The following is a 16,237-nucleotide window of genomic DNA, read 5'->3' as shown; positions in this document are numbered from 1 at the left end:
GTTTTAGTTTCTATTGTTTTTGCAGTTTCATCGCATCTCCAGACACCTCGACGTTCGTCAAAAATAGTCCGTTGGCGTCAGGCGCATTTTCAACTCTTTTTCTCGATAATTTCATTTGAAAATGTAATGGAACACTCTATATCGCGTTAGCATAACCACACTGACCTACTATTGGTAATCGCGCAATCTGATTGGCTACACAGGTGCCTACTATCGATCCGTAGAAGGCTCTCGGAGCGCGTGCTTAGTCTTCGCTGAATTTTATCAATGAAAACCTTCAATGAATCGATTCTAGCGATATTCTGAGTTTTATAGATCGGTCAGTGGGTTATGCTAACACAATTAGACGGCTCGCTCTCGGCTTCTACCGGCTTTTGGCAACGGCATTTTGACAGGCATGTTTTCCCCAATTTGTCATTTTCGTGTTTCTATTAATGAAAAATAACTTTAATGCAATTATTTTCACCTTTTTACGATTTTGAAGCACATATTTATAGATTTTGAGTACTTTGCAGTAATTTTGGGTGGTTTTCTGACGTGACGTCATCATCCCACGTGACGAACACCAAAAGATAGATCTTACGACATACTATAATTATATCCTCTAAGTTTCATTGTGATTGCTTTGATATTTTAGAAGTTACGGAGGAAAGGGGGGGGGGGGGGGGGGAATCCGCCCCTCCCCCTTTTCTGAAAAGATGCAAAAACGCCCAGCCTGAATAGGGTTAAGCTGTTGTCATTTTGGTTGTAAGTGTGTTTTTTGTAGCAAACAAAGAAAATTAAACGAACTTAAATCCAAGTGTTTTCGTTGTTAATAAATCTCTAAGACAATGCCAGATATCAAGATTATATTAGTATGAATATGGATCATATAACAACAACAATCACCTGAGCCCTCTCGGATCGAAACGGTAAATACGTCATATAAGCGCACCCATTACATTCGTGTTGGCTTGGATAGTATTTATGCACACTAAGTACTGCAATAACGGGTCATGACAATTTTGCCGTATTAACGGGGTGGCCGTAGTTATGCGGTAGTGTCAAGTTACATCCCGACTGCAGACATACACTTATTCAAAACTTGGAAAAATGATAAAAAGTAAAAATAACTGGATGTAAATAAACGATACGTGAACAGGCCAGGCTTAATCTTCCCCCAAACAATTCCCCGACCTTCTTAATTAACATGATAAATAAGCTGACTTTCAATTTCACAATTTTGAAAACAGTTTCACCCAATCGATTTGGGCATGAATTGGGCATGAAGTGAATGTTAAGCCTGGTTTTCACCAGCGACGCAAGCACAAGCGCAAGAATAATAGCTATTATTTCACCGTTAACACGGCTTCGACCCAAGCAAAAGCACAAACGAATTTCAGTTTTATGCTTGCGCTTGTGCTTGCGACAAGCACAAGAACAAGGATCAAAATTTGTACTTTTTGCGTGATTGCGCTTATGCTTGCGCTTGTGCAAAAACAGGCTTTACTGTTAGTTAATTTTTTTTTCTTTTTCATGTAAATTGTTCTTTAATTTACAATAAGTGATTAGTTAACCACAGAGGTCAATGAAATCGACAAGCTACGGGCGTTGTGAATAAAATAACATTATTAAATATTGATTTTCAAGTGCTGTATATGTTTTGTTGGTCAGTTGTTATTAGGGATTTGGTTTTGTGGCGGTATAAACGGTTAAAAATTATAAAGCATTATACTGGTTGGGAATTCAGAATGCTTCTATTGAGTACACTATTTTTATTTTATAGGAACCTTTTTTTAAGAACGTCGAGGCTCAAGAACGTGGCCAAGGCTTTTTGTTGTAAGTGACAAATATATGTACGAAATGAATACATCTTCATTCAAATCCTGACCAGTAACCAACATTGTCGTGACTCAATGTTGACGTGAACATGTACATTTAGGTTAGGAATGAATTCACTGCAATACCACTTTGTTTTTAAAATTTAAACAGTAAGAACCTTTTAAGAACATTTTAGGCTCAAATCTTCGAAAAAATTAAGAACGTTCAGCCTCGACGAAAATAAAAAAGAGTGTATAGGTTATAAGAAAATGCCGGTGTGTCAAAACAAGGTTACTGTAATAACGAGGTGGCCGTATTAACGAGGTTCCACCTTATATATTCTGATAAGAGCTTCTGAAAGCAAAAAGTTTATTTTCTGAATTCGAAGGTGTTGTAGGATCCAATCTTTACATGACTTAAGACTTTTTTGACTCTCTAAACAGGGTGCTCTATACTTTTAACGTGAAGCGTGATTGAGGCTTTTTTTGCCGTGTAACGTGTTTTGGGCTTTTATTTTTTCGTGATTCACAGTTTTGAAGATCTTTTCACGTGCGCGTAAACGCAATTTTTTGCTTACACGTGACTCGTGAACGAAGAGTTGAATAAGACGTGGATCGTGAATCATCTTCTTTTTCGTGACTTAATGTATGATTTGTTTAAGCACTGTGGTTGGGTTTTAAACTGATGAAACTTTTGTCAGCTTTTGTGCCGCATGTGCATGTGATCTTGACAGACACATTATCTGGTCTTACACTTCTAAGGAGGGTCTGGATGGGGTTAACTGACAACTGACAAATGGCCTTAAAGTTAACTGACAAATAATAAATGGCCAAAATTTTAACTGACAACTGACATTTTGTATCCCCCATTCAGACCCCCTTCAAAGCGTATTAGTCTAAACAGAGATCGCCATGATTTTTGCGTGAACGTGACAATTATTAGAATTTTTCGTGACGCGTGGAAAACCAAAGATTTTTACGTGATTCCTTTTTGCAAAGAGGTATAGGGAACTCTGATTAAACAGGGCACCTCGCTCATGTAAAACTCATTTTCTATTCCACGAGGTGACGCGTTGTCTTGGTGCCTCTGTCTCAGCTAATAAATACAGGTATCGGCCATGATGGTTAGTACATTTGGTGGAAAATAAACCTAAGAAACAAAGACAAAATTAATTACCTTCATCGGTAGGTTATCAAGACAACGCGCAAACATCTGTCTGTTATTCATTTCAAGTACGAGTAGCCGATCGGAACTTTCTCTTGTTTGATGCAATTTTGATAAAATGGCGATGACGTAGTGGGTTTATCGGAGAGCTTGTCAGTGTGTTGGAAACGCTAAAAGCACGGATGTACACGCGACAAAAGGCCGAAAGGTGGTTTGGGTATTCACTAGAGCTTTGCATATTGGCCTTGCTGAAATGTAATGTGTAATTTTGCACGTGAATATATTTTTTTTCTCTCTTTCTCTCAGGTGGCCTTTTTTGTAGCTTCACTTCCTCTGTCGCATGGCTTTATAGTTTTAAAAAATTATTCTAAAATTCAGGGGGCTAAAAGAACTCTGTTTCCACTTGTCTGAATAGAAAGAAAACGTGCAAACTCGCATTTGTCATGTCGTCATCTTATTAGTATTCAGAACGTGCAGTAGCTCTTATGTACTTCTACCCATACTACTTTTCAGTCTTGTCGTCTGTACTTTTGTGCTTATTTTCCGACAAACTTTCTCGAATTAACCGTATACATTAAATACCTCGAAGCGGTCACCCGATTACGTATGCAAATTCTGTTGTTGACAACCTAGTAAGTTCATTCAAAGTGCTTGTTAGTCAAGATTGCGTGACGACACCAAGTAGATTCTGCTAAGTGTTATTAAACATGGCGGAAAATTCAGCGAAGGTCGCCAACATGGCAAGGATTCTTGCCATCGTACACATCATTGTCGGGTGTCTTCTATTCTGTTTAGGCTTTATAGAAATATTACCAGATGGACTCCTCTGGACAAGCTGGTATTTCTTAGGGATTTGGATCGGCGCTTGGGTAAGTTCTGCTTGGGTACTTTAATTTGAAATGTTTAAAAAATGGAAAACGTGCCGATGCCGAAAGGCAACAAAATAATTATGTTAATCCATAAGCCAACACTTCATGTTTTGCACTTCGTAGAAGCAAACATCGTATTCAAATAGGCCTTATGCATGATAACGTCATTAGCTCAAATTTCACTACCAAGCCTCGTTTACGCAAATTACTCTCAATCCTCTGCCACCTTCATGCAGTTTTCACGTGGATATTCTTTTCATTTTTGCTGTTTTGGGAATTCATTCATGATAAAATTACAAGTTTGCACTTCGAAGGCGAGGCTTGGTGGTGAAACTAGCCAGTCGGACGTAAACATGTATAAGGGATATTTGTTTCTCATATAATAGTTCCTCAGGCTTAACCTTTATCGGCGTGAGCCGTGCAGCATGACGCAGCATGGCAGAAGAGTTCTCATTTACCTTCTGCTGTAGAAACTCGTCTTAATCGTCACTGTTTTATTTTAAAACTCGAGCAAGTGTACGCAGGAAAGGTATTTGAGGTAATTTCATTTGCAAATTTATATTCGACCTGTCAACACACTTATACCCATTGTTTGAAACAATTGATCCATTTTTTGTCAGGTATGATTCTGCTTTTTAAACAATAAACATAATTAACAAAAAAATCGAAAACTATCCATGATATCTATTTATGTAAAGCGCATTAGATCATATATGCATGGATTTTGCGCTATAGAGATAATAAAGTTATGTTATGTTATTTGACGATGTCATGGCAACGTTATAAATAGAGCAGGTATGGCCAAAAAATCTTCATTTTTAACATTTTTTCTCAATTTTTTTCCAGTTTCTTGAAATAGAATTGTACGATTTGTTTATTTTTACATTCCATAAGCTTTCTGGTCTGATTTTGCATCAAATTCTGTTATTTTGTGACTTTCTAAGAAAATGTTGAAATCCAAGATAGCGGATCGAAGATGGCGGCTCTAATTACGTCACGCGACGTAATATTATGATTTAGCCAATTAAAATTGTGCCATCTTGTAGAGTCAGCTACGGGCTTTCTTCTCAGTGCGAAATAATTTTGCTGCAGCTTAATACAACTAAAACTCTTAGGAGGGTTTTCCCCTCGATCCCCTTAACCACAACGTTCTTAACGCATAAACAACTCTTTCCTTTTTTTCGTACAACTCCAAAAATATTATTTATACGAACGCAAGGTTTTCCAGATAAAAAGGAAATAAACTATTGTAGATCGATAGAAAAACAAGCAAATAACAATCAAGACCCTACAAGCTAGCCGCAATCAACATTAACAGCTAAAGCCACTTTTACAACTATTTTACAATACAGGCTGATTAGAAAAATAAATATACAACATAATTGGCTACGTAATCACTAACATGTTACAATCTTAAAAAATAAAAGTTTCGTAACGACGGCCAATAGAGTTTCTAATGCTAACAAGATATTTATAGCATGCAAAACGGCTTGCTGTTAATTATCAGATTAAACAGTGGTCACTTGGACTTCATTCTGTTAAAGAAAAAAAGTTTGTTTCAGGAGCTACAAATTCGAACGTTTTATTAATAAAAATTGATTTACACTGTTGCTAGATCATAATTTTTTTGTTAATAATTCTTAATCATTGTTATTTACCGGCTCTTCGGACCAAATTGAAGTGATTTCAATAAGTTATTACGTTGCGAAGATTCGCGAATACGTGTACTTTATGAAATATTCCCAAGGGTGGAAACTAATATCGACTGGATCAAATCACTACAGAATTTCCGTCAGAGCAATCTCCGGCAATTTTTTTGTCGCCTTTCGTTGTTCGTCGGGTTCTGAATGCATTCTGAGCAGACAAACCCTTTAAACTGCTACCAATTTTCTTGGAATGCGAAAACGGTTAACCGTAAATGCAAAGACATTGTTTTTATTGCAGATGATCATCACAGGAGGTCTTGGTATCCCCGGGACTCGCAAAGAACGAAGTACGCGTCGAAACAGTTTTGTAAGTTTATTTTATTCCAGTACACTTCCAATACACAAGCACTTGCTTTTCATTTTCTAATAGAGTCAACTATTTCTTAACGGACACCTCTATAGGCTGGTACGTATATGGGTTTCTGCATCACATCTGTAATGATGAGTGGTGGAATCATCAGCTGCTACAGCATAAACATTAAATACCTAAACTCAGCTTATGAAGGAGGACCCACTGCAAAGCAGAGGGCAGTAGTCTGGATATGTTTGATGCTTGGCATTGTTGAATTTGTTATTGGAATTTGGGCGGCCGTGTGTTGTTGTCTGATGAGACCTTGTTGCAAAAGTGTTCCACTACAACAGGTAAGCTTTCCGACATATTTTCCACAATTTGAAAACGCGTTTCACTGTATGCTGTGCCAGAACTCCGATTTCCATACACCCAACCAATTTGGCCATCTTATTGCTCCAGCTGTTCTGTCTTCGGTTCTTTTTTGTGGCTAGATAAAATGAAGAAACTTCATGAAAGATATTGTGCCACAAAGTGTTAACCGTAAACCACCAGGTCCGGGTTGTTCGAAAGCCGATTAACACCAACCCAGGATCAAAAGTGGATATATGCTTAAATTTCTCTTGCATGAAAGTGTTTTCATAGCTTATGTTTTGTGAAGTTTGAGATTAGTCGACATCGAAACTGGAAGACAGAAACTATAAACAGAAAAACCTCGATGAACGTTGAATAACGGAAATCAAAATTCACGCTAAACTTGTATAAGCTTAATCGTGCTTTGAACAACTTGGCCCAGATAAGAAGAAACGTACTCGCAAACCGACACTCAAAATTTTCTTAAACCGTCAAACCGCCAGATAGATAGATAGATAGAAAACTTTATTTAACGACGGTAGCTTTGTTCAAAAATTACAAATAATTGCACTTTTGTTTTTCACAAAAGCCGTCAATTACTATATTAATTACATTAAAAAAAAATAGTGACTAGATTACAATATAAGTTAACATACAATTATCTATATAAATAGCTGTGAACAAAAAGGATCAAACGTGTTTACAAACTAGAGAGATTGAAAGATTCTAGTTTCTTTTTAAAAACTCTCCGGCATTGATTTTTCGTATTTCAGATCGTCTGGTAATAATAGCGTACTAATAGACCCTTATATAAATGTCATTACTGAACCCAAATTTCGAATAAACCAATCAGTAACTTTTTTATCACTCATTTTAATACAAGGAATAGAAAAAAAAAACGGTTGCGAAATGAAGTTCAACTATTTAATAGGAGAAGAGTTGCACCCAGCCAAGGGGACGTTTCTTTAACTAAGTAAACATGCTTCATTTTTTGTTATCTTCTATTCTTCAGGGGCAAGTTATGTATACTGCCAATGCTGGCTTCGTCATGACTCAAGACCCTGGGACATGCAACGCAATGCAAGCAGATCGTGGCTTGGTTACAGTTGCAACTCTCACACCAGGGTCACAGGGCGGCAAACCTCAAATGGTCATGGTACCTATTTTTGGTGTACAGGGTTACCAACCCCAATTGGCTCAAGTTGCTCCAGATGGAGCAATGGCCACAGGGTACCAACCTCAGCAGGTTGAGATGCCTCCACCATATGAGCTTGCAGATTACAATGTCATGAACAGGTATGGCTTGAATAAAATCTGCTACCAAACAAATTATCAATTATTAGCTATTTAATTTCGAAATATAGAAATAAGAATGTACCACGGAGAGAAGCAAGAGAGAAGCATGAGCACTGTACATTGCGATGAGTGTGATGAATTTCAGTCGAAATCACGCATGGCTTCTACGAAAACTCCTGTGGTGTCATCTCGCATCTGATTGCTAGTGAAAGTACAAGCGCACGACGCTCGGATTTTCTTTATCAGCTCCGGCCATCACTTCACTGGGTTTTCTATATTGTTTTACACGAACAGTTGAATTTTATTTTTTTTTTAGATCCCAATAAAGACGTGAGACGCAAAAACATGTTTGGTGGGAGAGTGGACAACATCATGCTCACCAGATGAACATTACTGAAAACTAATCCAACCATTGGTCTTTATCTAACGTACCACCATCTAGTCTGACATGTTTGCAACAGTAGTGACGCTAGAAAGCTAAAGAAGTTTCAAGAGAGGACATTTAAGGCGTTTTTTAGAGATAAACAATCTAGTCATTCACAGTTATAAGTACTTGCCATTGCATCATGTTATATGTATTTAAATGTACAGAGATAAGAACAATTTAGGCCCAAGGGAATTGCTGCGTACTCAGGACCCATGCTATGAACTTCCAATCTTGTTGCAAGACAAGGATTAAACTTCTAGGTAAAATCCTTGGTTGGTAGACTACAGACTTGCCAGACATGTCAAGTGCAATATTGTACTTTCCATCCATCTAAGCCCATCGAAAGATAAATAAATATCGTTATACAATCTCCGAGTAAGGATGTTGGTGTCCACCATAAGGGACGGACCATTTTTTTCTTGGAGGGGGGGGGGGGGGGTGAAAAAATTTCCTCTGCAAACTTTTTTTTTAGTTTATTTTTCGAAATTCTTACTATTTTTTGTTATACATATCGTGCTTGCAAACAATTTTGTCTTTCCAGGCCCTGCAAACATTTTTTTTCAATATTTTTCATCCCCCCCTCCAAAAAAATAATAGTCCGTCCCATAAGCACATTTTCTGTGTGATTCACAGTTAAGCAAACATTAATTTTACGTACAACTGACAACTGACATTTTGTATCCCCCATTCAGACCCCCTTCGTAGCGTAACTGTCTAAACAGGGATCGCCATGATTTTTGCGTGAACGTGACAATTATTAGAATTTTTCGTGACGCGTGGAAAACCAAAGATTTTTACGTGATTCCTTTTTGCAAAGAGGTATAGGGAACTCTGACTAAACAGGGCACCTCGTTCATGTAAAACTCATTTTCTATTCCACGCGGTGACGCGTTGTCTTGGTGCCTCTGTCTCAGCTTATAAATACAGGTATCGGCCATGATGGTTAGAACATTTGGTGGAAAATAAACCTAAGAAACAAAGACAAAATTAATTACCTTCATCGGTGGGTTATCAAGACAACGCGCAAACATCTGTCTGTTCTTCATTTCAAGTACGAGTAGCCGATTGGAACTTTCGCTTGTTTGATGCAATTTTGATAAAATGGCGATGACGTAGTGGGTTTATCGGAGAGCTTGTCAGTGTGTTGGAAACGCTAAAAGCACGGATTTGCACGCGACAAAAAGCCGAAAGGTGGTTTGGGTATTCACTAGAGCTTTGCATATTGGCCTTGCTGAAATGTAATGTGTAATTTTGCACGTGAATATATATTTTTTCTCTCTTTCTCTCAGGTGGCCTTTTTTGTAGCTTTGCTTTCTCTGTCGCATGGCTTTGAGTTTTAAAAATTATTCTAAAATTCAGGGGGCTAAAAGAACTCTGTTTCCACTTGTCTGAATAGAAAGAAAACGTGCAAACTCGCATTTGTCATGTCGTCATCTTATTAGTATTCAGAACGTGCAGTAGCTCTTATGTACTTCTACCCATACTACTTTTCAGTCTTGTCGTCTGTACTTTTGTGCTTATTTTCCGACAAACTTTCTCGAATTAACCGTATACATTAAATACCTCGAACCGGTCACCCGATTACGTATGCAAATTCTGTTGTTGACAAGGAAGTTCATTCAAAGTGCTTGTCAGTCAAGATTGCGTGACGACACCAAGTAGATTCTGCTAAGTGTTATTAAACATGGCGGAAAATTCAGCGAAGGTCGCCAACATGGCAAGGATTCTTGCCATCGTACACATCATCGTCAGGTGTCTTCTATTCTGTTTAGGCTTTATAGAAATATTACAAGCTGGTATTTCTTAGGGATTTGGATCGGCGCTTGGGTAAGTTCTGCTTGGGTATTTTAATTTGAAATGTTTAAAAAATGGAAAACGTGCCGATGTCGAAAGGCAACAAAATAATTATGTTAATTCATAAGCCAACACTTCATGTTTTGCACTTCGTAGAAGCAAACATCGTATTCAAATAGGCCTTATGCATGATAACGTCATTAGCTCAAAATTCACCACCAAGCCTCGTTTACGCAAATTATTCTCAATCCTTTGCCACCTTCATGCAGTTTTCACGTGGATATTCTTTACATTTTTGCTGCTTTGTAATTCGTTCATGATAAAATTACAAGTTTGCACTTTGAATGCGAGGCTTGGTGGTGAAACTAGCCAGTCGGACGTAAACATGCATAAGGGATATTTGTTTCTCATATAATAGTTCCTTAGGCTTAACCTTTATCGGCGTGAGCCGTGCAGCATGACGCGGCATGGCAGAAGGACATTAACATAAGCTCACCGAAGAAAGGAAAAATGTCAGAAATGCCGTTTTGACTCTATTCTGAGCTAGGCGTGAAAGGCGACAGAGTGTAAGAGTTCTCATTTAACTTCTGCTGTAAAAACTCGTCTTAAGCGTCACTGTTTTATTTTAAAACTCGAGCAAGTGAAAGGTATTTGAGGTAATTTCATTTGCAAATTTATATTCGACCTGTCAACACACTTATACCCATTGTTTGAAACAATTGATCCATTTTTTGTCAGGTATGATTATGCTTTTTAAACAATAAACATAATTTACAAAAAAATCGAAAACTAAATGTTACAACTAATTTTACACATGTATTTACAAAGTCCTGTCCTACATTTCAGTGTTTTTTCCACTTTTTTTTCACGACGGCCTACAGAGTTTCTAATGCTAACAAGATATTTATAGCATGCAAAACGGCTTGCTGTTAATTATCAGATTAAACAGTGGTCACTTGGACTTCATTCGGTTAAAGAAAAAAGTTTGTTTCAGGAGCTACAAATTCGAACGTTTTATGAATAAAAATTGATTTACACTGTTGAATGAATGAATGAATGAATGAATGAATGAATGAATGAATGAATCACTTTATTTAAACACGATAAATTAATCAGTAGAGCTGGTGGGGTCGTGTACTTATATTAGTTAATTACAGAATGAAATTTATATACATCCTTAAAATATCTAAACTATAAACTTCGTTTATCTATATATATATTTACATTATATGCATGCTTCATTGAATTTCAGAGTTTAACTTATTAATAATATTCGTAACTGTTAACTTTATGTTTTATGAGGGCTGCGGTGGAATCGAAATTCATTTTAGTAAAGTCAAATTTGGTTAATAATTGCTTGAATTCGTTTAAATGATCGGTCGATTTCTTGCTGGGTAGACTGTTCCACGCTATTGCTCCTCGGTACTTTATGGAGTTCCTAGTCATGTTCGTTTCTGGTCTTGGGAGAATGATGTCTCCATTTCTTCTGCTTTCGCGGCTCGAGTTCTTCTGTACAAACAGATCCGTGAATTCTGTGGCTGTGTGGCCTTTTATACATTTGAAAACGAACTCCGATCATATTTTTTTTGTTGATAATTCTTAATCATTGTTATTTACCGGCTCTTCGGACCAAGTTAAAGTGATTTCAATAAGTTATTACGTTGCGAAAATTCGCGAATACGTGTACTTTATGAAATATTCCCAAGGGTGGAAACTAATATCGAATGGATCAAATCACTACAGAATTTCCGTCAGAGTAATCTCCGGCAATTTTTTTTTTGTCGTCTTTCGTTGTTCGTCGGGTTCTGAATGCATACTGAGCAGACAAATCCTTTAAAGTGCTACCAATTTTCTTGGAATGCAAAAACGGTTAACCGTAAATGCAAAGACATTGTTTTTATTGCAGATGATCATCACAGGAGGTCTTGGTATCCCCGGGACTCGCAAAGAACGAAGAACGCGTCGAAACAGTTTTGTAATCCGAGACCGAGACTTAAATGATTTAAGAAAATCCGAGCCCGAGACTCTGTGAGCCTCTGAGCAGTAAAAAACCGAGCCCGAGACTCTGTACAGTAAAAAATTTAGCCCGAGATTAGTATTTTTTTAGTGAGACGTAAAGAATTGGCGAAATGTACTCACAGTAAGACGCCAGCTGCTAGTTATGGATTAACTTCGCAACCTTGTTACGACCTATCACGACCCCACATTTAACTATCCAAGGTCACACGCTCTGTCATACTATGCGAGCTTTTGCGTCACGACATCTTCCCGATTCCGGTCGGAAAGTATCAGTCTCTTGTAAAAGCTTTTTGAAGGTCGCCAGATCGATCTGATCCCTTGAATCTTGAAGGTTTTGGTCAGCTTTTTCCAACGTTTGAGAACTGGTTCATAGATAAATATGGACGAAGAAGGGGAGAAGGAAAAGCATCGGCAAAAAAGAAAACGTAAGTAGCGTAGTATGAGATAGTATAAAGCTTAAGAATAACGAGTAAGTGGTAGACTGTCCACAGCCTCTCGATTTTTCAACGCAAAAAAACGTCCAGTTCTCTTGCCGTTCTCACTGCGCGCTCATCGATCGAGAAACACGAAAATAGAGGGCTGTGGACAGTCTAAGTAAGTGGTTACATGATCGCATGGTCTTCACGTGTTTTGGCATTGCCCTTGAATTTTACCAAAGCTTTGGCTAGCTTTAACAATCGATTATGCATAACTGCTTACTTGCGTGTTCTAGCTAAACAATTTGTAAATAGGTCAACGTTTCTTATATGCGCGCAATTCATTGTTTTTGCGACCACGTTGGAAATATAGCTAAATCTGGAAACATTCCAAGACTAATCCAGAGAACCAGGAATTTTACCTAACATGTGTAACGGTATCCCATTCATGTGATGCATTAACCTATGAGAGTTTATCAGCTTTCATTAGCTTTTATTCCGTAATGATATTAGATTCACGCTGCACATACACTCTTGTTTTTTTTTCCTATTTGAATATTTTTTCCGGCCCAGGCTGTGTATTTCAAGTTTTTCCGCCGCTGTTAGGCTGAAAATACTCTTGTGTACATTCTTAAACTGGTTTAGCATATTACATCTCCGTTTATGTCGTATACTGTGCATATCGTCGTATTGCATCGTCCGTTCATCGAACTGTCATAAGCATCGGAGCATTTGGCTAGTAACGGTTTTTTACTCTCATTTTCAATTTTTCTCGTTTGGAGAAACAAAGAGCTTTACATGTATACGGTCCATTTTAAAACATATAATTATATGGTATTTGCAATTTTAACATAAAATTTATACTCTGTTCAAAATCTCAGGCTTTGGATCATTCTTAAAAATTTTCCAAATATTCATATCAAAGAAATTGTTATAGTATTGTTACGGAGAGTTTTATATGAAACGGGTCAGAGATTCTGCTATTTCAGTACAGCTACTTGCACCCTGAATTGAATATCAGTCCATCGCATCTTTCTCAGTTCCTGTCCTATGCTGAATTTCCTTGAGAGTTCACCGCTACCGTGACTTATATATACTCCAGTGTAAGTAAGGCATAGGAGAGCAAGGTGTCTTAATCTTGAATGCAGTACAGCACAAGACTAACCACTCAAGGTACTACAGAGTTCGAAGAGCACGAAACATCGGATTAACAGGGTAAGACAAAACCTATTTATTTAAAGTTATATGGTTAGCTATAATTAGAGTAGCGATACGGATAAAGTTTCCAATTCTGAACCATGAGTAATCGGTGTAATCCGTACATTCCGTGTACATAATCTTTGACTGAATATACTGGCTGGTCACGCCATTAATATTATACTCGAAAGACCACGATCGTACACATATATAAATCGTATTCAAGCGATTTCAATACGGGCGTCTGAAACTTAATGTAGAGTTCATTGGTATTGCCTGGGAACGAGAATGCCTTCTGACCAGAAGGATCGCGGCCTCTGGGCGACGAGAATGAGCGGACTTTCCTCGTTAGCTCTCGTAGCTTTTCGTTAACAACGATTCGTTTTGTCCGAGATTCTGGCTGAAATAATATAAAATCCGAGACTCCGAGACCTTGCGGCCAAAAATTCGAGACTCCGAGACACAAAAAAATCCCCCAAAAACGAGACTCCGAGACTCATCACAAAATCGTCCGAGATTTCGAGATTTGACCGGAATTTTCCGAGACCCTGGATTTTCTGAGTACCATTCGCCACCCCTAATAAACGAGCACTTGCTTTTCATTTTCTAATAGAGTCAACTATTTCTTAACGGACACCTCTATAAGACAGACACCTACATAAGACGGACACCTGGTGTTGGTCCTGTCCCTGCCGTTTTTCAGGCATTTAACTGTAACTAAACTCCCTGCAAGACGGACACCTCTCTTAGACGGACAGTTGGAGCCGTGTCCAAGGTGTCCGTTTAAGAGAGAGTTGACTTTAGTCTGAATAAACAAAGTGCTTCCTTCTACAAACTGGTTTCTGTAATGGGCTGATTTGAACTCAATGTGTTTGTACATTTTTGTTTCATTTTGAACTCCCAGGCTGGTATGTATATGGGTTTCTGCATCACATCTGTAATGATGAGTGGTGGAATCATCAGCTGCTACAGCATAAACATTAAATACTTAAACTCAGCTTATGAAGGAGGACCCACTGCAAAGCAGAGGGCAGTAGTCTGGATATGTCTGATGCTTGGCATTGTTGAATTTGTTATTGGAATTTGGGCGGCCGTGTGTTGTTGTCTGATGAGACCTTGTTGCAAAAGTGTTCCACTACAACAGGTAAGCTTTCCGACATATTTTCCACAATTTGAAAACGTGTTTCACTGTCTGCTGTGCCAGAACTCCGATATCCATACACCCAACCAATTTGGCCATCTTATTGCTCCAGCTGTTCTGTCTTCGGTTCTTTTTGTGGCTAGAGTAAAATGAGGAAACTTCATGAAAGATATTGTGCCACAATGTGTTAACCGTAAACCACCAGGTCCGGGTTGTTCGAAAGCCGATTAACACCAACCCAGGATCAAAAGTGGATAGATGCTTAAATTTGTCTTGCATGAAAGTGTTTTCATAGCTTATGTTTTGTGAAGTTTGAGATTAGTCGACATCGAAACTGGAAGACAGAAACTATAAACAGAAAAACCTCGATGAACGTTGAATAACGGAAATCAAAATTCACGCTAAACTTGTATAAGCTTAATCGTGCTTTGAACAACTTGGCCGAGATAAGAAGAAACGTACCCGCAAACCGACACTCAAAATTTTCTTAAACCGTCAAACCGCCAGAGTACTAATAGACCCTTATATAAATGTCATTACTGAACCCAAATTTCGAATGAACCAATCAGTAACTTTTTTATGGCTCATTTTACTACAAGGAATAGAAAAAAAAAAAAACGGTTGCGAAATGAAGTTCAACTATTTAATAGGAGAAGAGTTGCACCCAGCCATGGGGACGTTTCTTTAACTAAGTAAACATGCTTCATTTTTTTGTGATTTCCTATTCTTCAGGGGCAAGTTATGTATACTGCCAATGCTGGCTTCGTCATGACTCAAGACCCTGGGACATGCAACGCAATGCAAGCAGATCGTGGCATGGTTGCAGTCGCAACTCTCACACCAGGGTCACAGGGGGGCAAACCTCAAATGATCATGGTACCTATTTTTGGTGTACAGGGTTACCAACCTCAGTTGGTTCAAGTTGCTCCAGATGTAGCAATGGCCACAGGTACCAACATCAGCAGGTTGAGATGCCTCCACCATATGAGCTCGTAGATTACAATGTCATGAACAGGTATGGCTTGTATAACATCTTGTACCAAACAAATTACCAATTATTAGCTATTTAATTTCGAAATATAGAAATAATAATGTACCACGGAGAGAAGCAAGAGAGAAGCATGAGCACTGTACATTGCGATGAGTGTGATGAATTTCAGTCGAAATCACGCATGGCTTCTACGAAAATTAACTCCTGTAGTGTCATCTCGCATCTGATTGCTAGTGAAAGTACAAGCGCACGACGCTCGGATTTTCTTTATCAGCTCCATCGCTTCACTGGGTTTTCTATATTGTTTTTTTTTTTAGATCCCAGTGAAGACGTGAGACGCAAAAACATGTTCGGTGGGAGAGTGGACAACAATTGCTCACCAGATGAACATTACTGAAAACCAATCCAGCCATTGGTCTTTATCTGACGTACCACCATCTTGTCTGACATTTTTGCAACAGTAGTGACGCTAGAGAGCTATAGAAGTTTCAAGAGAGGACACTTAAGGCGTTTTTTAGAGATAAACAATCTAGTCATTCACAGTTATAAGTACTTGCCATTGCATCATGTTATAAGTATTTAAATGTACAGAGATAAGAACAATTTATGCCCAAGGGAATTGCTGCGTATTCAGGACCCATGCTATTAACTTCCAATCTTGTTGCAAGGCAAGGATTAAACTTCTAGGTAAAATCCTTGGTTGGTAGACTACAGGCTTGCCAGACATGTCAAGTGCAATATTGTACTTTCCATCCATCTAAGCCCATCGAAAGA

At 38.2% G+C, this 16,237-nt stretch overlaps 2 protein-coding genes across 2 annotated transcripts; both read left to right on the top strand.

Annotated features, from left to right (window-relative positions):
* Window positions 1-3,670: 3,670 nt before the first annotated feature.
* Window positions 3,671-8,273, top strand: LOC144665363 (uncharacterized). The gene is made up of 5 exons (XM_078526605.1): window positions 3,671-3,833; window positions 5,778-5,846; window positions 5,942-6,181; window positions 7,195-7,478; window positions 7,795-8,273. The coding sequence occupies exons 1-5, from the start codon at window positions 3,672-3,674 to the stop codon at window positions 7,802-7,804; spliced, it is 765 nt and encodes a 254-aa protein (XP_078382731.1). The 5' UTR covers window position 3,671; the 3' UTR covers window positions 7,805-8,273.
* Window positions 8,274-11,659: 3,386 nt separating this feature from the next.
* On the top strand, window positions 11,660-15,860 carry LOC144666705 (uncharacterized). Its single transcript, XM_078528086.1, has 4 exons — window positions 11,660-11,674; window positions 14,236-14,475; window positions 15,205-15,421; window positions 15,781-15,860. The coding sequence occupies exons 2-4, from the start codon at window positions 14,242-14,244 to the stop codon at window positions 15,858-15,860; spliced, it is 531 nt and encodes a 176-aa protein (XP_078384212.1). The 5' UTR covers window positions 11,660-11,674; window positions 14,236-14,241.
* Window positions 15,861-16,237: the final 377 nt, after the last annotated feature.

The sequence above is a fragment of the Oculina patagonica genome, chromosome 9 (genome assembly GCF_052425735.1).
Source record: "Oculina patagonica isolate OP01 chromosome 9, crgOcupat, whole genome shotgun sequence".
NCBI classification, from domain to species: Eukaryota; Metazoa; Cnidaria; class Anthozoa; order Scleractinia; family Oculinidae; genus Oculina; species Oculina patagonica.
The sequence above is the reverse complement of the archived record's forward strand: the minus strand, read 5'-3'. Positions and strand labels throughout refer to the sequence as shown.

Bases quoted from the DNA above. Each gene is read 5' to 3' on its own strand.
- LOC144665363 (XM_078526605.1), top strand. From the start codon at position 3,672: ATGGCGGAAAATTCAGCGAAGGTCGCCAACATGGCAAGGATTCTTGCC. The intron at 3,834-5,777 runs GTAAGTTCTGCT...TTTTTATTGCAG, and splicing joins GGATTTGGATCGGCGCTTGG to ATGATCATCACAGGAGGTCT. The intron at 5,847-5,941 runs GTAAGTTTATTT...ACACCTCTATAG, and splicing joins GTACGCGTCGAAACAGTTTT to GCTGGTACGTATATGGGTTT.
- LOC144666705 (XM_078528086.1), top strand. From the start codon at position 14,242: ATGTATATGGGTTTCTGCATCACATCTGTAATGATGAGTGGTGGAATC. The intron at 14,476-15,204 runs GTAAGCTTTCCG...CCTATTCTTCAG, and splicing joins AAAGTGTTCCACTACAACAG to GGGCAAGTTATGTATACTGC. The intron at 15,422-15,780 runs GTACCAACATCA...TTTTTTTTTTAG, and splicing joins AGATGTAGCAATGGCCACAG to ATCCCAGTGAAGACGTGAGA.